The 21,081-nt window shown below is 54.7% G+C and overlaps 1 protein-coding gene across 2 annotated transcripts in view; it reads left to right on the forward strand.

The window, feature by feature from the left end:
- TMEM63B (transmembrane protein 63B) overlaps nucleotides 1-20,431 on the forward strand; it is a 48,058-nt gene extending 27,627 nt beyond the window's left edge. Inside the window, exons 2-24 of one of the 2 annotated variants that reach the window (XM_040611779.1) lie at nucleotides 1,071-1,269; nucleotides 1,870-1,949; nucleotides 3,659-3,697; nucleotides 7,313-7,403; nucleotides 8,218-8,255; nucleotides 9,000-9,142; nucleotides 9,433-9,484; nucleotides 9,775-9,883; nucleotides 10,438-10,508; nucleotides 11,306-11,386; nucleotides 11,516-11,639; nucleotides 11,729-11,862; nucleotides 12,006-12,143; nucleotides 12,418-12,571; nucleotides 12,814-12,920; nucleotides 14,760-14,846; nucleotides 16,233-16,298; nucleotides 16,438-16,600; nucleotides 16,754-16,859; nucleotides 16,978-17,145; nucleotides 17,261-17,376; nucleotides 17,601-17,681; nucleotides 18,757-20,431. In XM_040611779.1, coding sequence (XP_040467713.1) covers nucleotides 1,093-1,269; nucleotides 1,870-1,949; nucleotides 3,659-3,697; nucleotides 7,313-7,403; nucleotides 8,218-8,255; nucleotides 9,000-9,142; nucleotides 9,433-9,484; nucleotides 9,775-9,883; nucleotides 10,438-10,508; nucleotides 11,306-11,386; nucleotides 11,516-11,639; nucleotides 11,729-11,862; nucleotides 12,006-12,143; nucleotides 12,418-12,571; nucleotides 12,814-12,920; nucleotides 14,760-14,846; nucleotides 16,233-16,298; nucleotides 16,438-16,600; nucleotides 16,754-16,859; nucleotides 16,978-17,145; nucleotides 17,261-17,376; nucleotides 17,601-17,681; nucleotides 18,757-18,921 — 2,490 coding nt within the window. In that variant the 5' untranslated portion in view covers nucleotides 1,071-1,092 and the 3' untranslated portion in view covers nucleotides 18,922-20,431. The remainder of the gene's footprint in view (nucleotides 1-1,070; nucleotides 1,270-1,869; nucleotides 1,950-3,658; nucleotides 3,698-7,312; nucleotides 7,404-8,217; nucleotides 8,256-8,999; nucleotides 9,143-9,432; nucleotides 9,485-9,774; nucleotides 9,884-10,437; nucleotides 10,509-11,305; nucleotides 11,387-11,515; nucleotides 11,640-11,728; nucleotides 11,863-12,005; nucleotides 12,144-12,417; nucleotides 12,572-12,813; nucleotides 12,921-14,759; nucleotides 14,847-16,232; nucleotides 16,299-16,437; nucleotides 16,601-16,753; nucleotides 16,860-16,977; nucleotides 17,146-17,260; nucleotides 17,377-17,600; nucleotides 17,682-18,756) is intronic. The other variant, XM_040611780.1, reaches the window with a different exon arrangement.
- Nucleotides 20,432-21,081: the final 650 nt, after the last annotated feature.

The following is a 21,081-nucleotide window of genomic DNA, read 5'->3' on the forward strand; positions in this document are numbered from 1 at the left end:
TGGTATTTCTGGGCTTGGGTAAGCAGCCCCTGAGCATTGCCCAGAAGGGATGCTGTACCTTTCTGCGTCGTATGTGGTAGTAGTGAAGGATTTGGGCTAGTGGTTGGGTGCTAGATAAGAGGAGTGTTTCACGAATCGGCAGCCTTAGTGTAGATCTTTCCATCTGTTGTCACTGCTTCCTTCTGCAGCTGCTGGGGTTTTCTGTCCCCTGTTCCACAAAGTGGTTGTGTTTTCTGCTGTTGACTTGTCATTTCTAGAGCATCCCAGTCACGCTCAATTTGCATTTATTCATTGCTAGCATGGTCCTCTCTGTGAGTTGCTGTGCACAGGAGGAAGATCTCCTGGTGTCCAAGCAGCGATGCTGACCCATACCCAGTTGTGGGTCTTGTAGCAATTTGGGGAGGTCACTGAAATAAATATTTGACCAGCTAAATGGCAGAGCCTAAGCCTCCTCTCTTCCTTCTGTGTAGTCGCATCTAAATGGGTCCAAGTCAGAGGAAGGAAAGGAGACAGGCAGGGATGTAACCAACTCTGATGGGTGCCCTGGGGGCCGAGGCCTGCAGTGAGCAGAGTGTGGTGATTAAGCCTAATAAAGCTAATGGCATGCAGCCAGGCAAAGGAAGTTGTGGAATCATGATGCAGCAACTGTCCGTAGCAGTTTGTTTCCATCATCCAGGTGTGACTTCACGCCCCCACCACCCCACCCTTTCATTCCTTCCTGTACCTAAACGTTCTCCCTGCTGAGGGAGAGAGGCTGAGACACCATGTCCTCAGGAAGAGGAGTAGTCTGTGAGAACGAGGTGCACCTAAATGGTGTGTCTGGGAACAAAAAAGGGAGCTCTGGGACTGTGTGGTGGGACCACAGCTGCTGAAGCAGCTGGGCTCTTCCAGCACTCCCCAAACTCAGTAGGCTTCTCCAGATGATCTTGTCCCCAGACTCTGGTTTCCAGGGAAATCCTGTAGCACAGAGGAGCCTGAGGTAGCAGGCAGGGTTGGCCCCTAACTCCAGCAGGGCTATGCTGTTGTCCAGCTGGTGTGTGTCTAACCAGGTGTTTCTCTCCTTTCCCCAGGGAAGACGATGAAGCTGTAGAGATGCTTCCCTACGTGATTGCCACCCTGGGCTCAGCAGGGGCCGCATGCAAGGCCTCCACATGCAGCAACAGCACCAAGGACTACTGCTACAGTGCCCGCATCCGCAGCACTGTGCTGCAGGGGTTGCCCTTTGGTGGTGTGCCCACCGTCCTAGCCCTTGACTTTATGTGCTTTCTTGTAAGTCTACCTACTGTTGCTTTAGCACCTTCTACCCCTAATTAGCTGTGAAGGGAGGACTGTGGTTGAATGGTTAAGAGTTGAGGGCCCCAGGTACCATCCCTGACTCTGCTGCTGTCTGACTTTATGGTCCTGATTGTGTCCCTTAGGCACTGTGGGCTTAGTCACTATTGACTTAACTCCAATACCACCACACTGAGCCCGTGGAAGGGTGTTGCAAACTTTTGTAAGGACATGGGTCAGGTTAGGTCAGTCCTGCATCCCAAAACTCCCACTTATGGTGCCAAGTCCCTGCAGCTTTACCTACCAAAAGGCTTTGGTTGTTCCTACTTAGAAACTGCAGGACCACAGATGCTGTAGGCATAATCTTGCCTCCCTGGGACCTGAGGGTCTTTTGATCCTGTGCCTAACTTAGCTACTGTGTGTTGCATCCTGGGCCTCTGCCTTCCGTAGCCATCAGGATAGTCAGCTTTTAACAGTCCTGGGGAGCTTGTGGTATCCTGTGGTCTTGGTGTGCTGTTAGCTGAGCAGTTCTGTCCCCTCCTACCATCCCTGTTCCTGTGGCTCTCATCTCACAGCTCCTCCTTTTCTCTCTTCCAGGCACTGTTGTTTGTCTTTTCAATTTTGCGTAAAGTTGCTTGGGACTACGGACGCCTGGCCCTGGTGACTGATGCTGACAGGTAAGCATGGGAGAGGGGCAGGAAAACAAGGCATGAGTGGTGCACTTCTTTGCTGCAGGGCAGAAGGGATAAATCGCATGTGCTGGAGGCAGCTGGGGAAGAGAAGCAAGCATGCCAGTATCCCCTGAGCTCCAGGAACAGGAAGAATCCCTGTTTACCAGCTTTTTTGTTACAGCATCCTTCTCTTGACACAGGGAATGGTCCCTGCTGTCTCCATATCACTTACAGTCCCTACAGTGACACAGGTGTGCAGGGACCCTTACAGAGGAACAGCAGATGGAGGGAGGAGAGAGGAAAAGAGGTCACAGGAAGGGTGAGCTGCCACAGTGAAGTCTTTGTTAAGCCTCTGAAGGTGTCTTTGTGGCTCTGCTGGATGCAGCTCTTGTTAAGAGCACTTGAAAGTGGTAGGCTGCGTTTCCAGGTGAACTACTGCTGTGCTAATATTAGTTTAGCTCATGTCCCAAGTGCTGATGAGTTGATCTGGGTATGGATCCTTCCTGCCCAATACATTCATGGGCTGCAGTGTCTGTCAGCAAAAGCTGGGGCCCATTGGGGATGGCAGCTCCACAGCAGAGTGAGATGCTATACTTGTTTTTGCTGTCAACAGCAGGAAGGCCAATGATTACTTATGCCACTTTAGAACAAGGAACTCTCCTTGATTAAGCTAGAGGAGTTGTGCAAGGTAGTCAGCCTCTCTGCAGCAGTGGTTTGCTGTGCCCATGGTACTTTTTCATGTGCTGGAGGCCAAGTGTGGCTTCTGAAGGCTGCCTTTCGTAGGTGGTTCTTCCTCTTGATCACCTGCACACCCAAAGGCTCAGATGGGGCTGAGTTCCAGCCTCTTTGGTTCCTTTGGCAATACAGATTCAAGCAAGCTGCTCTTGAGCACTCCCTGCACAGCAGTGGGAAGAGTAAGAGTTGTTTTCTTTCAGCACCAAACAAGTAACTCTGCTGGTTTAGCTAAATGGTCCTGGATAGTGTCAGAGAAGTAGCTGCGTCCCTGTGGCTCCTCTGCTCCTCCTTTCCTGGCCTGGCTGGGGAAATGAGCAGTGCGGGGGCGTTAGGGGAAAGCGAGGAGAAGGGAAGCTCTGAACTTCAGTGGGGAGAGAGGGATGGCCCTTCTGAGAGGCTGTGCTTGAGCACCTTGGGCGCAAGGGAGTGCGAGCAGTGGCTGCGTGCAGAAAGGCAGAGGGGCACCAGCTATTTGGTGAGGGAGGGCTGGTAAGCACAGCACGAGGAGAGGGACAAGGGCTGTGGATCACCAGGACCAGGATCCCAGGGAGGAGTCCCTGCTGCTTGGCCCTTCCGTGGGGTGGGATGAGCATTTCAGGAGGGTGGGATGTAAGTGTCTTGGCTGCCTGGGTTGGAAGGAGGGGTGTGGAAGGGGAGCTCAGGTGGCAGACAGTTCCTGTCCCTCAGGAGCTCCCTGGGATGCCCATGCTGTGGAGCCAGGCTGCCTTCCCAGTGAAGCCAGCTTCCCTTTAGCTGACAGCAAAGCGCTCTGCCGCTGGGCTGGTGGGGACTCTGGGTTGTTGTGGCTTGGGGCAGTGCTGGGCTCTGGAAGGAAGGTCTTCTCTAGCCTGACCATTGGCAGGTTTCTGTTCCTTAGGATGGTGTGGAGCCGTGTTGGGTGCATAGCTTCCTGCAACAGAGGAGACACAGCACCTGCTCCCCTGGTTGTAACCTTTCCCTTTCTGTTTCTGTACCCCCAGGCGCCGACGCTGGCAGACGGAGCGAGAGGAGCGGGAATAGTATGTTGTTTTTTCAGGGTCTTGTTTCTTCTCTCTTTCTTGCTCTCACTCTTTCTCCTTTTCTCTTGCAGTTTTCTGTCTTGCTTCTGAACTAATCTAAGTGGCTGGGAGTTTGGGTGTGGATTTGTGCTCTTCTCTTTTCCTCCCCTTTGTGTCAGCCACTACCACAGCTGGATGCACCCTTTGTTTTCCCCTAGAAGTCCTTAAAGACTCCTTGAAGGCAGCAGCGCCAAGGAAGTCCCAGTCCTGGCTGAGGCAGAGGGTGCCACATCACATACCCTGCACTACTTACCCATGTGCAGCTATTCTGCCTTACAATGGAGAAAATAAACCTGGTTGCCTGAGCCTACAGCACTCTCGGGTCACCCAGGTACAGGGGAGCCTCCTTTGCCTGGTCTCTCCTGTGTGAGGGTGCCACAAGGGCTGTTCCCACGTTAGCTGCAAGGTCAGGCAGATGCACAGAGACTATCTGGCAGGCAGTTGGAAAACTCCTTTTTCTTTTACCCCCTGAAGCTGCTGGGACAAGGGCAAGCATTGGCCCTTGTCCCTCACCACCTACCCCTGGCTGGCAGCACACCCAGCAAGGCAGCACCTTTGTCGTTTCTCTCCTTGCAGAAGCAAACTTCCTGCCTCAGTGCTGCTGAGAGCATCTTCTGGCACCTTGACCTGGCATTGCCCATTAAGCACAGCCATGGACCTCCCTCTCTGCTCTTTCCTCTTTCTTGCTGCTTTTATGCCTAAGAGCATCCCCCGTGCCTTGCCGACTGGCTGGGTGGTACGTGCTGCAGAGGAGATGATCAGCTGGTGGTGCAGAGTCTGCAATGGTCGCTCCAGCCAGGCTGGCACACGCCTGAGGCTGGGGCAGCAAGCTGCAGCCTCACTTCTCATACTCCATTGCTTGCAAAACAGGGGCCTGCCACTGCTGTTGCCTTGAGAGGGTACAGGGATGCTCCTGGTTTTGTAGTTGCTCCTTGCTCCCAAAGGAGGAGAGCAGTCAGAGCTGTGAAAACAGAGGTGGTAGTAGCTGTGGTACATGGCACAGAGGGGACCCCTCACTTGTGCTTGAGTGTTTCATTGGTGGTTGGCCCTGCTTCAGGTGTGTCTGGCAAGTTTTCACTGCTAATACCTTGTGAGGGGAGTAAGGCAGAAGTAGCAGAGCTGTTGTGTTCTGAGGCTTTTCAAGGGGGCCACCTCAGTTTTCCTCATGAGTGTTTGTGTCTCTCCAGGGGACCGCTTCTTCCTGCTGCCATTCTTCATCTGAGCTTCATGGAGCTCTCTGCTGACATCCACCCCACCCTAAACATACTGCTTGAGCCAGAACAGTGTTGATAAGCCAGAAACTTCCAAAAGCCTGTGGAGCTCAGCAAGGAAACTTTGTCCTGGCTGTGCTCCTCCAAGGCTGGTGCCATCTTCCCGTTCCAACTGTTCTCTGCTGGGACGCAGTGGTAGGTGGTGGGTTAGGGACATGTGTATGCCACCTGGTGCTCCCAGCCCTTGAATGTGCAGCATCACTCTTGGTGTAGGAGGGGATCCTTCTGTGGTGTGTCCCTTTGCCTGAGAACCAGCAGGTTCTGCCCCTTGCCAGGGCTCATGGTAGCTATCCAGCGCTCTTAATTGGTGACTTAGTCTGTACCAGGAGTCATGGCAACCTGCCCGCACCTCTGCGTGTAAGGACAGCGATCACAGAGCCCTGTGGGGCTTGCCACCCACGCAGCCACCTCCTGCCTCGCACTGCCACAAGCCCTTTCCGTGGCATGCTTGGCCTCCCCTCCTGGAGCCTGTGATTCCCTTGGCCTGAGGCTAGCCATGCCTCAGACCCTGTCCTTGCGGCAGGGCTGGCACCAAACTTGGGGTAGCAGGCAGGGTTCCACCACAGTCTTCCTGCAGTTTAAGGCAACCTTGCCTCCACCCACTTGCTTTGTTAGTGCTTTGCTTTAAAAAGCCTCCGCCTAAGTGCAGGTACCGTTGGAGCTCCCTCTTCAGCTTCCCATTTCGGCAAGGTTTGGCCTCCTCTGTCTTCCCAGCACTGCAGGTCATCCTGATTATCATCTGCATCACCCTGAATGGTGCTGAGTTAGCCTGGTCATCTCATAACATGGCACTCCCCTCAGTTGTTCCCTCCTGTGCCGCATCTGCTGCCACTGCCCTCTGCTTTTCCAGTACCGGTGAGCCAAAACCACACAGTGTCATTGTGCTGGGCTCTCCTCGGGGCTGCAGACAGCAGGAATTTGCCCTTGCTCCTGCACCCAGCTGCAGCATCTCTGGGATTTTTAAAGGGCTGAAGGTCTGAGAGCTTGGTTGATGTCCTTCCAGCAGAGCAAGGTGTTGGGCCACACAGTTGCAAGGCTGCACACCACTGTCTAATCTGCACTGCTGTAGTCCCATGACCTTCAGCTAATCTCCTTTCCCCTTTCTGTGTTACTTCCAGCTAGGGACTCAGCAGGTGCTGCTCTGCTCTGAGGGAGGCCACGTGTCCATCCATCTTTCCTTTGGCAGGGTCATCAGGGACTTTGCTTGTCTTTCTTCCCATAGTGTCATCCCCCTCATCTCTAGCACTTCTCTAAGCTGCTGCTTCTCCAGATTCTTGTCCATCTGATCTTCCTGAGCCTGTACTGGTTATAGGGAGACCATGTTTTCATCTGGGGTTTTTCATTTGCTTCTAGCCTTCAGATCAGCCATATCTCTTCTTGTACCTCCAAGATCCCAACCTGCTGTTGTCATCTTGCAAGTGCTATTTAATTTAGGTCTCTGGACTATTTTCTTGTCTCCTTTGCCAGCTGCACGCTACCTCCATTTGTAGTGGGGGCTGTTGTCTGTCTTGAATGCTTCTGCTGCAGGTTCTTCATCTAGGTCTCTGCCTGTGCCTGGAGTAAAGAGTTCTGGGATATTCACCTCTCTTGCTTTCCTGTCCTTTAGCCTGTGGTCATTCATTTCTAGCAGTCTGCCCTGCTCCTGCTGGAGGGATTTCCAGGCAGGAGGCTCAACTGAGGCTGTGGAGCCCGTTGGGCTGAGCCTGGTCCCAGGCAGCACAGCCACTGGGGCTCAGCTGCGTTCCTTCTCCCGGGTTTCCCTGCACTGAAGTACTAAGGGCAGGGAGGACTGGTGTAGCGGAATATTATAACCCACCAGACTCCTGGCCTTCCCCTTGCCTAAGGTGAGTGAGGCCCTCCAGGATGGGAGCTGCTGCCAGCACCTCTCCGGAGTGCCGGGGCTGCCGCCTCGTGGCTGCACTGGAGCCAGAGGGGCTGCGGCACCCTCTGGTTCCCACCTCCTGTCCTCTATTTAAACCCTGCACTAAACAGGCCTCAACTCTTTTCTGTGGCAGCTGCTGCCAGCCCCTCCTCACAGGGGCTGCTGTGTCAGGCGGGTGCCTCTCGGAAGGTGCTGAGCGAGTAGCCTCCATGGCCAAGCCCATGGGAGCTGCCAGGCTCGGGCTGCCGTCTGAGGAGGGGTCTCTGCTTACTGCTACCTCTGCTCTCTGATCTCACCTCTCCCCATCTCAATGGGGCAAACTGACCTGAATTAACCTCTGATCTTCCGGGTGTTCTTGGTTCCTGCCAGGCTGCCTCCTTGCATCTTCTAACTCTCTCCCTCACCTCCCACTTGTCATTCTAGCGTAGCCTCCGCCCTCCACTCTGACAACCATGACCGCTACGAACGCCTCACCTCTGTCTCCAGCTCTGTGGACTTCGACCAGAGGGACAATGTGAGTAGTAGCAAGAGTCAAACACCTCACCTTTGAGTGGCCAGGAGCCCACAGCTTGTCTGAACCAAGGATTCTTCAGAAGAAACACTTTTTGCCCATTCCCAGGCCTTAAGTCCCACACCTTGTCGTGTGTGTGTGTGGTATGGAGCTCAAGGAGACGTAACTAAGCACACGTCTAGAAGCCACATAAATAAGTAGGCTGTACATTCCTGTGGCTTAATGGACATCTGTCCAACCTATCATCTCAGCATTACAAACAGTACTTGCCAGCTCCTCCTCACACCATTGTCTACCTCTACTGCTGTATTCTTCTCTAAAGGGGAGTTACAGTTCAGCAGGACAACAAGGTGTGATGGATAGGTTGTGAAGCTCCCAGGAAATACTTCTCCCCAAGATGTCCTTTGAGAAGCACTGGTTTGGCCCAGCCTGCCTTCTCAGTCCTGCAGAGCTCCTCTTGTCCAGGATGATGGCTAAAGTACCTGTGTGGTGAATTTTCTGGCTATCCCTAGGCTGTGGAGAGCTTCCATGCTAGCCAGGAGCCCATGGGTTGCCTGGGAGGTTGAGCTGCTAGTTGGTGGGGGACAGCCGCATGGCAGAGTCCAGCCTGTGTTGTGCCCTGTGGAGTAGCACTGTCATCTCTTTCACCTTGGCCCATCTATGGCTCTGCACCTCTGGGTGCCTGTGGTCTGTCTCCCCCTGAGCCGTGTCTGTGGAGGTACAAGGACACCGGCCTGGTCCCTGAGCCTTTGAAGGAGGGAGCAGGGATAAGGGAACACGGAGTGATGCGAGACCCTCCTGTCTCTGTCCTGCACAGGGTTTCTGCTCCTGGCTGACGGCTATCTTCAGGATAAAGTAAGTGCCCCAGGACCTGCGCAGGGGGACCCACATGGGGAAGAAGGAGAGGCAATGTGGGGCACTGGGACACCTAGCACAGTACAGCTGTGTGAAGTTACTGCCCTTGCTGCAGCCCCTTCTCTGAAGAGCACAAGCAAATTGGGTCCCCGGAGAGGACGAGCAAAGACGGGACTAGATGAGGAGTCCTAAAGCTAAAACTAAGGTCACACAGTGAGGCTGTGACAGAGAAGAGCACCCAGCCCAGGTCTCCTCTGCCTTGGCCCCATCTCAGAAACACTGATCACTGCTCTGCAGAGATGCCCCTCTCCCTGAGATTCCTGCTAGGGACACTGCTGTCCAAGGAATGGCTGCAAAGAGGGAACTGGAAGATGCAGGGAGATACCCCCAGCCTGATGATGCTCAGGAGTAGTCTCCTGAGCACTTCTTGACTTCAGAATAAGGGATAATCTCAGCAGGAGAGACAAGGCCCACCAGAAGGGTGTGAGGTGGGGTTTGCTCATGTCCAGCTGCCTGTCCTGGGGGGTACTGGGGCAGCAGTAAGGCTTGTGCAGGCAGGTTTCTGCCCAGGCTGTTTCAAGGCTGGTTCTGGGCTCCCTACCCCGGGGCCTGGACACAGCTCTGGAGGGCAGAACCAGGGGTGCCGTGTGTTCTCGAACCAGGAGGGGAGCCATGACCCAGTGCTTTTCTCCAGCACCCAAGGGAACGTAGAAGATTGCCTGACAGCTTTTCTCTCCCTGGCAGGGATGACGAGATACGGGACAAGTGCGGGGGTGATGCAGTGCACTACCTGTCCTTCCAGAGGCACATCATCGGGCTGCTGGTGGCTGTGGGTGTGCTCTCCGTGGGCATTGTGTTACCTGTCAACTTCTCAGGGGACTTGCTAGGTGAGAGCAGGGAGCCTTTAGCTGGGCTGGGGGAGTTGCTTTTGACGCTGTCTCCCAGACCACTGGGGAGCTGTGGAGAGCAGGACAGGACTAACACAGACAAACCCTGGCTGCTTTTGAGCCATATGCTCACATTATGCTTTTGAGCATAATGCATCCAGAGGGTAATCCTGAGCAGTGTGGGGTTTTGGGGTGTTCTGCAGCTGAGACTTCTGCCGTAGCCCACCCTAGTGGTGCTCTGTGCCACTCGCTATAAGTGAACATGCTTGTGTCTGCCTCTTTCTCCCTAGAAAACAATGCCTACAGCTTTGGGAGGACAACTATAGCGAACCTGAATTCCGGGTAAGTGTGGGTAGGGGTGGGATAGATAATTGAGGCCCTCAGGGGTTATTTCATAAATGTCCACTTGCTACAGAGGCTCACCTCCTTGCAGGTTGCGTGTCTGCCCCTTGCTGTGAGGCTGCTGTCCCTGCTCTAATTTCCAGGCTGAGCTCCTGGAATTTGGTTGTAGGGCATGTGGGTGCCATGCTGGTTACACTGCTTGTGGCCCCAGCACCTTCAGGGCCTGACCAGCCACACGCAGACTTGTAGTGGTAAACTTGCATTGACTTTTGTGGTCTCCCTTGTTACAGGAATAACCTGCTGTGGCTGCACACGTCCTTTGCCTTCCTGTACCTGCTGCTGACAGTGTACAGCATGCGCCGGCATACCTCCAAGATGCGCTACAAAGAGGATGACTTGGTGAGCAGGATCTGGCCATTCTCCTAGGCCCATTTTCCCATGCCCTTCTGTCTAGTCAGGTGGCCTTTGAGAGAGTGCTGAGTACCCCCCTTCCCACAGCAATTTGGGGCTGTCTTGTTCTGGCTGCTCGCTTATTCTGCCTGTGCAGAGGTAAATCTCCTTCAGAGCAGCAGCCCTGACTGCTTGTGGGGAGACAGGAGAGGCCTGCGCTGTGTGAATCTGTGGGGGACCCTCTGCCTTCCTCAGGAGTTGCTCCAGCTGCTTTTGCCTCCATTTCTGAAGGGTAGACCCTGTTTCTGTTCAGGCAGCTGCAGTGTAAGCCTCTAGCCTGGTAATCTGCAGCGCACCAGGATACCAACAGCTAGTGGAAGCATAGGAGATGGGGAGCTCTGGGTGCTAGAAATGATGGGGCTGCCCTTCCCCATCGCTGACCTGAGCCTTAGCCTTGGGGTTTTGCTGTAATCCAGTCTTCCACACCATCTGCATCTACCTGCCCTCACCTCTTTTTTTTTTTTTCTTTTTTTTTTTTCTTTTTTTTTTTTCTTCCCATCCAGGTTAAGCGAACTCTCTTCATCAATGGGATTTCAAAATATGCTGAGCCAGAGAAGATCAAGAAGCATTTTGAGTGAGTCTCACTGTGTCCCTAATTAAACGCTGCTTGGTAATGGGGGTGGTTTTATTGGGGTCGCGCTAGTGGAAGGGCAGTAATATATTGAGAGCAGAAAGCTAGTCAAAATCGGTGAACGCTTTATTTTGGGTATCTCACTTCTGTTTTTCTGCACAAATCTTTATCTGAACGTGCAGTGTCCTTCGGGTATGCCCAGCGATCTCTTGCAGAGCCATAGGGGGTCAGTGGTAAGCAGTGGACAGGGCATGTCCAGGTTCAGAGATGCGGCGCGGGTAGGAGGCGCTCAAGCAGTGACTACGGGATGTTGTGGTTTTGCTTCTGCTCTGGTCACAGACCTTGCAGAAAAGTGTCTTTTCCTTTTTTAACAATAAATAAATAAATAAATTCCTTTTCCATCAGGACTTCAGTGAGCACACAGTCACCACCATGTTTAGAAGCACGAGGGGGAGAGGAGAAATTATTTTTACTCTCTGGGAGCCCTTCTACCTCTTTTCAACCATAAGCCCTGTGGCCCATGAAGGCAGAGAGGGGGTGTGGGGTCAGAGGGGTTACTTTCTGCCACAGAGCAAAAGTCCAAAGAGACTCCTCGTGCCAAAGCCCGGAGAATGTAGTGTTTGCCCCATGTCTTGCTGCTTCTGTAAGGGCCTACTGGCTCCCCCGCTTCCCACAGCAAGCTCTTGCCATGTGTCATGACTCTTGGCCCAGGGCAGGAGCGAAGTCTGGGATGTGTGGGGTTTGCTTGAGGGCACAGCCTTTGGTGCCAGATGTGATGAGCTGGTGCTTCGCATCCACAGGGAGGCCTACGCCAACTGCACCGTCCTAGAGGCCCGTCCCTGCTATGATGTGGCCCGACTGATGTTCCTCGATGCGGAGAGGTAACCCTGGTCTGGATGAGAAGTCAGGGTGTGCTGGTCCTGCGGGCTCCCCCTTCAAGTGCCACAAGAGCTCTTCTGAGCTGCCCTCTTTCTTTCCTCCCTTTCTTCTCTTCTGCTCTCCTGTTTCAGGAAGAAAGCTGAGCGTGGGCGAATCTACTTCACCAACCTGCAGAGCAAGGAGAACACCCCATCCATGATCAATCCCAAGCCCTGCGGCCATCTGTGCTGCTGTGTCATCAGGGGCTGTGAGGAGGTGGGGGGAGAGCTGGAGGTGTTGGGTGGTGGGGCATGTGGGGGCTTGGGTCCCCAGGTCTCTGCTCTGACCCCTATCCCCCTGCCCAGGTGGAGGCTATCGAGTACTATACCAAGCTGGAGGAGAAGCTCAAAGATGACTACAAGAGGGAGAAGGAGAAGGTGAATGAAAAACCTCTGGGGATGGCCTTTGTCACCTTCCACAATGAGACCATCACAGCCATGTGAGTGCAAAGGGTCCTGTCCTCCCCCAAAAGGTGACCTGTCCCAGCTCTCACCTTAAACCAGAGGAATGCCAGCACTAAGGCATGCTCCTCAGCTTGTCCTTGCCAGGCCTCTGTGTCAGCACCTACCTCTTCTTCTCCAGAATCCTCAAAGATTTCAACGCTTGTAAGTGCCAGGGCTGTGCATGCCGTGGGGAGCCCAGGGCTTCCTCCTGCAGCGAGTCCCTCCACGTCTCCAACTGGACCGTCAGCTATGCCCCTGACCCACAAAACATCTACTGGTGAGCAGCTCTGTGGGGCTCACTGGGCCCTGCCGATGAGAGAGGGGTGCACCTTCTCTTCCTCCCCATCTGCTCCTCTGGTGACTGAATGAGTTGTTCTTGCTGAAGCCCAGCCGGGCTGAGCTAGAGGTCTGGTCTGACCTGGAGGAGGAAGGCATTGGGCTGACACCTCAAGTGCTATTCGTGCAAGCTGGGCCGTGGTGTGCACGTGAGGCCCTGGACCTGCCCTTTTCCTTCATGCAGCCATCCTGATGCCCTCCTTTCCCCCTCCCAGGGAACACCTCTCCATCCGGGGCTTCATCTGGTGGATCCGCTGCCTCGTGATCAACGTGGTCCTCTTCATCCTCCTCTTCTTCCTCACCACACCTGCTATCATCATCACCACTATGGACAAGTTCAATGTCACCAAACCCGTGGAGTACCTCAACGTAAGGCCTTTGGAGATGGGTGCAGGATGAGTAGCATGGGAACCACACTGAGGCACAACAGCCCTGGAGGGTAGGGAAGGAGATTGCCCGCATTTCCCAGGTCCTGTCAGCCTGACCATGAGGGGGGTGCAGCGGCAGCCGTGGTGCGGGGGGCTCAGCATCAGCAAAGACAGCTGTACCCGTGTCTGGTACAAGAGCTGCCACACCACGTAACATTCGGTCTCTTCTCTGCCTCATTGCAGAACCCCATCATTACCCAGTTCTTCCCTACCCTGCTGCTGTGGTGCTTCTCTGCTCTGTTGCCCACCATCGTGTATTACTCTGCCTTCTTCGAAGCCCACTGGACCAGGTAAGGACAGCCAGTGCCTGTTCGTAGTCATACCAGTGTGCTGCCTGGCCACTAGACACTTCCCGCTGACGTAAAGCTCCCGGCTGGATCCTTCTGCTTGAACTGCTGCCTTCCACTCCCAAGTGTAGTGTTACGTTACACCTCATGGATACTTGGGGTGTGCCGTGGACAGCTGTTCTGCCAATCCTTGGCTGCTGTTGTGCAGCCTGGTTGGCTGAGCAGAGCTTGACATAGGTCTACAAGAAGTGTGGTGGCTTGACCCTGGCTGGATGCCAGGTGCCCACCAAAGCTGCTCTGTCACTCCCCTTCTCAACCAGGCAGGGGAGAGAAAATGTAACAAAAGGCTCGTGGGTCAAGATAAGGACAGGGAGAGATCGCTCAGCAATTGCCGTCACAGGCAAAACAGGCTCGACTTGGAAGAATTAGTCAAACTTATTACCGTTCCAAATCAGAACAAAACCAACCCTTCCCCTCCACCTCTCCCTTCTTCCTGGGCTTAAGTTAATTCCTGATTTCTCTACCTCTCTCCCCTGAGTGGCACAGGGGGGTGGGGAACGGGGGTTATGGTCAGTTCATTACACATTGTCTCTGCTGCTCCTTCCTCCTCACTCTTCCCCTACTCCAGTGTGGGGTCCCTCCCATGGGAGACAGTTCTCCATGAACTTCTCCAGCATGAGTCCTTCCCACGGGCTGCAGTTCTTCACACACTGCTCAGGCACGGGTCCCCCGCAGGGTCACAAGTCCTGCCAGCAGACCTGTTTCAGCATGGGCTCTTCTCTCCGTGGGTCCACAAGTCCTGACAGTGAACCTGCTTCAGCGTGGGCTTCCAGCAGGTCACAGCCTGCTTCAGGGACATCCACCTGCTCCAGCGTGGGGTCCTGCATGGGCTGTGGGTGGATCTGCTACACGGTTCATCTGCGTGGGCTGAGGGGGACAGCATGTCTCAACATGGGCTTCACCACGGGCTGCAGGGGTGTCTCTGCTCCAGCACCTGGAGCACCTCCTGCACTGACCTTGGTGTCTGCAGAGTTGTTTCCTCACATAGTCTCACTCCTCTCTTCCACTGGCACAGATATTTTTTCCGGCTCTTAATGTGTTATCCCAGAGGCGCTACCACTGCCACAGATTAGTTCAGCTTGGCCAGTGGCAGATGCATCTTGGAGCTGGCTGGCATTGCCTCCATTGAGCATGGGGGAAGCCTCTAGCAGCTTCTCACAAAAGCCACCCCTATAGCCCCCCTGCTACCAAAGCCTTGCCGTGCAAACCCACTACAGGAAGAAACCTGGGAGGAGTTGGAACTGGTTACTGTGAGAAATGCTAGTAGCAAAGAAAGCCTTGGCTCAGGTGAATGGGCAGGGGTGGTGTGCCTGTACCCGTGTGTAAGTTATAACTTTTCCAAGGGAAAATCGCCTTAGCTCCTACAGCTTCTGGCCATAGGGAAGGTATTTGAAGTGCAAAGCAGTAGAAGAGTGCTACTTATGAGGCACTCTTTCCACAGGACGTGCAATGTAAACTTTGTTTTCCACTCTATGTTGCAAAGACTGGTGGGGAGGATGTCACCAGCTCTGATTACAGGTCAAGAGAGATGACTGCAGAGATTCCTCTAAAAATTTGAGGGGTGGGGGGGGCTTGTGGGACAAGGTGGGAGGAACTGGGACTTGCAAACAGACCTCTGACACACTGGAGGGAAAGGGAGTATATTCATGTACCAGTAGGTGGGCAGGGTGGGATTCAGATTAGATACTGGGAAGTCCTTTTTGATAAGGAGGCAATGTGGGGGCAGCCCCTGGGGTGGATGGGGTGCTAGTGAAAGGTTAACAGCTTCCTCTCTGCCCTCAGGTCTGGGGAGAACAGGACGACCATGCACAAGTGTTACACCTTCCTCATCTTCATGGTCTTGCTGCTGCCATCGCTGGGCCTGAGCAGGTAGGGGTGATGGGAAGCAAAAGCAAGTGCAGAGACCTGGAGTGTGGGGAGGGTTGAGGTGCGCCCTTGGTTATCCTCCTGCACCACGTCCTTTTCTCTGCACAAGTGCCCTGGCCACCATCCCCGTGGTAAGGTGGCATTTAGTTCTAGTTGGGGGACTAGGCCAGACCATACCTGGCTGGGTCTCTAGGAGCTTTTTGATTTAACCTGCAGGTGTATTGACATGTGTATGTAACAAGGTGTTAGAAATAACTCAGCAAGAATTGGCACAGTTGATGATGCATGTGAAAAGTCTACTCGAGGTCTTCTGGTGAAGGAGGCACTCCTCACCTCTGTGCACTCCAGATCTTGCACAAAACTAGTGAATTCCCCATTAGAGCCATAACTGAGTAGGTTGCGCTGCCTGTCTGTGTGGGATAGTTAAGTGTAGGCTGCAGCAATGCTCATCTGTTTGTATGTGAGCCCCAAATCTTCCTGCAGGGGTTATAGAAATGCCCTGTGGCAAATAGCAATGCACCAGCTGCCAGCCATCGGCATCGGCTCCCAGCACTGAACAGTGGCTGAGTAGGGAAACTGTGTGAGGAAGGAAAAACCGGGGATGGGAGTGAGATGGGGGGGATCCTTACTGTGGTAGGGAGTGAGTTACAGATTGTAAGGTGGGGATCTACACACACACCCCAAATTCAGGATTCAGGGTACAGCCCCTCAGTGGTGAACTTCATCCTGAGAATAGTCAAACCCTCCAACGGAGGCGAAAGAATAGTCCTCCTTCCCAGTGGGCGACTACAGCAACGTTTCCTGGCTGGGTTAAAAACACCTTGTTGCATATAACCTTATGATCTGGGCAGGTAAATGCTTTCAGATTTGCATTTTGACCAGATACCATTAAACGGACTGCACTTCCTTCTGAGGATTTGGTCCCCCTGCTGTTGCCTCTGGAGCTCTGTATTCCACCAGAACCCAAGGTGCCAGCGGATGACAATTTTATATCAAAAAATTAGAATTGATGGAAATGGGATTTGTTTCTCCTAAGGGATTTCCTTAAATCTGTGTTGGAGGGTACCTAGTACTCTTCTGTAGAGTCAGTCACCTCTTCCTTGCATGGGTGTTATGCCTAAACAGGGGAGAGAGGAAAATACTTTATTGATAGGATCAGGGCAAAGGGAGAAGACGACACATGAGTGGCAAGTTTTATGCACCCTTCTGGGTGCTGCACTGTTTTTTCCAGCGTCTGATTTACATAATTGCTGGTGACAGACCCAAAGAGGGAACAAAGCAGTCTATGGTCAGAGCTTTGAGCCCTCCTAAAGCAGCTTCCCTATATTTGCATGTGCATGTCTGTATTGCTGCTTCTGACATTCCTCTTCTTGTCCCCCTCCCCCACAGCTTGGATGTGTTCTTCCGCTGGCTGTTTGACAAAAAATTCCTCGCTGAAGCTGCCGTGCGATTTGAGTAAGTGGAGTTAGGCAGAAGGCCCTTCTTTGCAGTGGGGGGAGGTTCTTGTTGGTGTCCAAAGGTACTGGGGCCTCCTAACTGCTGCCCTGCAAGGGGGAAGCACCTCCTGCAGCCCACTTCTGCTGCACCTCTCCAGGTGTGTGTTCCTGCCCGACAACGGGGCCTTCTTTGTCAACTACGTCATTGCCTCTGCCTTCATCGGGAACGCCATGGACCTGCTGCGCATCCCTGGGTTGCTCATGTACATGATACGCCTCTGCCTGGCCCGCTCAGCGGCCGAGCGGAGGAACGTCAAAAGAGTATGTAGCGGGGCTGGCGGGGTGGCTCGTGGCCCCACCCAGGGATGGGAGTGCTGCGGTGGCGCTTGCCCAGTGTTGTGTGTACAGCTGGGTGTTGCACACCCTCACTCATCTCCCAGGGTTATGCTGATGGCTCTTTGTTCCCTCCTGCAGCACCAGGCCTATGAGTTCCAGTTTGGGGCTGCTTACGCCTGGATGATGTGCGTCTTCACTGTGGTCATGACATACAGCATCACCTGCCCCATCATTGTCCCTTTTGGTAAGCGATACCCTTCCACTTCCCTGTGTCAGAGGCTGGGAAGATACTATCTGCCAGTCAGAGGCACTGGGAAAGAGGCTGATGCCCCACTCTGCTGGCATCGCTCCCTTTCTCCCAGGGCTCATGTACATGCTGCTGAAACACCTGGTGGACCGATACAACCTGTATTATGCTTACCTGCCTGCCAAGCTGGACAAGAAGATCCATTCAGGGGCTGTAAACCAGGTGGTGGCAGCCCCCATCCTCTGCCTCTTCTGGCTTCTCTTCTTCTCTACCATGCGCGCAGGTGAGTGCTGGGCTGGGATGCCAGCCCTGGCCAGGCTGTGGTCCTGGCAGTCCCCAGCCACGGAGCATGGTCAGCATCCCTCTGACACTGCCACTTTGGTCTTCCTTTGCCCCAGGGTTCCTGGCCCCCACTTCCATGTTCACCTTCGTGGTCCTTGTGATCACCATTGTGATCTGCCTGTGTCACGTCTGCTTCGGGCACTTCAAATACCTCAGCGCACACAACTACAAGGTGAGGTGGAGTGCTGGGATGGAGGTTCAGGATGCTTCTCCTTGAGAGCACAGCTGAGCTGCAGAACAGCAGGGGTCCCAGCCTGCTCCCCAGTGGAGCCTCTCAACCCTGGCTCCACAGAGGCAACAGTCCCAAGGCTGTCCACGCTGCTGATATGCTGCTCCTGTGGTGGAACAGCAAACGTGTTGCCCCAGCAGTCTCTTGGTTTCTCCTTTCCTTTCCAGATTGACCACACAGAGGTGGATGCCATAGAAAACAGGCAGAATGGGAGACCTGCCACCAGTCTGCCAGCTCCCAAATCAGCTGTAAGTCCCTGTCCATACCCTGACACGCTCCTTATTCATGTTTGGGAAGGGGGAGGTAACTTCCTAAGTACCTTGCTCCTAACCTCTCTGAGGCAGCACCCAAAGTCTCCCAGTGAGGGTGGGAGGCAAGTGTTGAGTGCTGTGCCCCTCGCCTGAGCTGGGTGATGAAGTGTAACACCTCCCTAGCTTACCCCACCCCACACAACTCTTTCCTGCTGATTCCCAGACACCGTGTTACTTTCTGCCTCTCTCAGCTGGGACGGTGAATCCAGCTGGGTCAGTCTCCGTTCTTGTTCTGCATCTTTGCGTGCTTGCCCATCAGCAAAGGCTGTCACCCACTGGGGGGCTGGTCCTAGTTCCAGTGCAATGGGGTCTCTGTGGGCATTGCCTTTAAGGCCATGAAAATGCTCGGGGGACTCTCCCCTCCCCTGCCCAACTCTGAGATCCCAGAGTCTTGTTTTCTTTACTTCTTCTTGGCTCGCTGGCTCATTCCAGCTGCTTCCTTCCACTGTAAGATTTTTCTAGTTGGAGGCCTGCAGAGCTGTTCAGGGGATACATGCAGAGATGGTGTAAATCAGAGCCCCCCACTGGCTTCCTCGGGAGAGCAGGGCTGGGGTGTGGACGTGTAATCCAGGCTCTTTCCCAGTCTCCATGTACCTAAGGGCAGTGGCATCTTGCCAAAAGGAGATTCCCCATAGGAGGCAGACACAGCCTCAGAAGGATGTGTCCGCTGGCAAAAAAAAGGGAGCAGAGTCTCCCAGTCATAATGGGCTCCAAAGAGCTGAGAAACCCCATGCTCTCCTAGCCCTGGCTCCCTGGGGATGCCGCCTGTTCCACGATGCTGGTGTTTGGCACATCCGCTGTTGTAGGGCCAAGCCAGCCCTGCTTTTACCCCCTCTCCCAGTACATCCCATGGGGTCTGAACACTTCCTCAGCCTCCCAGTGTATCCCCATGCTCAACCTCTTGTGTGGCACTGTGTGTGCTGTGCTCTGCTGCCACGAGGAGCCTCTGAGGCTGACATGCGTTTCTGTTTTCTCCCCACGCCTCACCAACACCGTGCCTGGCCCTGGCCAGAAGTACATCGCCCAAGTGCTGCAGGACTCTTCACCGGAGGGTGAAGCAACTGAGTCGGAGGAGCAGGGGTCGCAGGATGAGGAGCTCATCAACACAGATGGCATGAATGACACGGATTTCCAGTCGTGTGAGGACAGCCTGATAGAGAATGAGATCCACCAGTAGGGACCTCAGAGGGCAGATGGGGAAGGATGCCCAGGAGCGGGGCAGGCTGTGTGCCCGGAGACCTAGGAAGAGGCGCCCACGGGTGCCAGCTGCTGCCCTTGCCTGCCCACCCCCGGGGCCACTGCCTTCAGTGAGGACAGGGGCCCTGCCTCAAGCTCTCCATTTCCCTGCCCCTCCACCCCTGCACCAGCCTGGCAGCTCGGCGGGCATGCTCTTTACTAGCTACCTTCTTTAATGCATCCCTGGACCCCAAAACCCTGGGGGCTGGGGAGGAGGGGGACTGTGACCCCCCTGGTGCTGCTCTGGATCTGCAGGGAGGAGGAAGGCTGGGTGCTTTGTCGGGAGGGGCACAAGGAGAATCTTTGGGGTCTTCTTAGCAGGCCCCTCTGTCCCCTGTCCTGGCAAGAAACACTAATAATTTATTAGACTTACAGGAAGGTGGTAAACGAAAAGCTTTAGTCAGTGTGTGGGATGCCCCGCCTTGGTAGGGGAGTGGCTTTTGTTGCACCTTCTCCCTGTGCCTGCTTGTGCCCTTTCTCAACCCCTTGCAGCATCCACTTGGCGTGATGTGCTAGGAGCTGGGCTGGGTGCAGGGATTGGTGACAGACTTCACTCCCACCCCAGGGAAGGTGACAGCCTGGCCTTGTGGCCAAAGGTGGCATCACCCCAGGGAAGGGGTGTCGGGCCGGTGTGAGCTAGGCTGCCCCTCCCAGGGTGAGGGGTGCTGAGGGCATTTCTCATGGGCAGGAGGAGGCGCGGGCAGCCTCTCCCCCAGGTCCTGTCCCCTCCTCCCCAGGGGCACAGGCAGGGGATTGCAGCATCATTTTAAGTGGCTTTTTTTGCACATTATACTCCCCTTTCAAACAAATCAACCTGACCCCTGTGTGGTACCACAGCCCCTTTTGCTGCCCTCTGTCTGCACAGCAGGGTCAGACCTGGGGACAGGGGGGCTGTGCTGGGGGTCTCCTGGGTGCTAGGAAGAGGGGAGAAAGGGTCCTGGACTGCAGGCCCTTGGCACCCTGCGGGGTCGGTGCTGCCTGGTTGTGACGGGGCCCCATAGGCTGCCTTCCCTGAGCTGCTGCAGGGTCTTCCCCAGCTGAGGTTGTCAGAGAGGGAGGGAGCCCTGGGAGAGCAGCCCCTGGGAGCCCTCTCTGAGCAAGACTACCATCTGTAGGAGCACAAAATCCTCATGGGGCTCTACTGGCTTTCTTCACCTGCCCTGACTGGGTGCAGGCTCCCCTGCCATCACCCAGCCTGAGTGAGGGGGGCTATTCCTCCCCTACCTCTGCCCTTGCCCCCTCCCTGGCAATAGCTGTGTCCAGAGGCAGGCAGGGGTCAGGATGGACCGGAGAGGTGGACTGGATCCCCTGGCACCTGCAGGGAGGCCTGACCCTCTTTAAAGGCTCTTTGTGAGGAGGTTTCTGGTCAGGATCAGTTGCCCTCAATTGCTTCCCCCTTCCCCTTGTGTAAAATGTAAAGGAAAATAATAAATCTCCCTGCTATTGAGCTATATTTATTTCCCTCAATCCCCTGCCACCATCCTGTTTGGTGCTCATTGCAGACACTACTGTCCCTCCCTTTGCCTGTCATCTGTGGGTGCTGGGCTCACTGGGGTGTGCCCTCCAGGGTCTGATGGGCCACCTGGAAGGGGACAGTAACTTAACCTTTTTGATCACCCATGCTGGCCCTGGAGCTCCAAGCACTTTAACAGACCTGAACAAGTGAGGCGTCAGCTCTGCTCCAGGGAAGGGCGGTCACATCCCATGGCTTTTCTCCCCCTTGCTTCCCTGTGAGAGGAGGGGAGCTGGACCCACAGAGCAGGCAGGGGGCTGCTCTGGGGAGGGTGTAGCTGACTGTCCTGTATGCCTCTCTGTAGGAATCCCAGGCCTGGAGGAAAGGGGGGACACGGGAAGAGTCGTGAGTCTTCAGTAGGTGGGGAGGGCAGGCCATCCTGGCTCCCAGGGCTTGGCTAGGGCTGCAGCACGTGCAGGTGCGGAGGGGCACAGCGTCACCCATCTGCTCCAGGAATGGGCTAGAAATGAAATGAGCATAACGAGCCGAGAGCTCCTGGTCCAGTCCCAGGCTGGGGCAGGGAGGATGTTGATCCCGCTTCCCTATCTTGCACCCACCTACTGCCCTTGCCCCCCAGTCCAGCAGGCA

Source organism: Falco naumanni, chromosome 12 (genome assembly GCF_017639655.2).
Source record: "Falco naumanni isolate bFalNau1 chromosome 12, bFalNau1.pat, whole genome shotgun sequence".
In the NCBI taxonomy this organism is placed as follows: Eukaryota; Metazoa; Chordata; class Aves; order Falconiformes; family Falconidae; genus Falco; species Falco naumanni.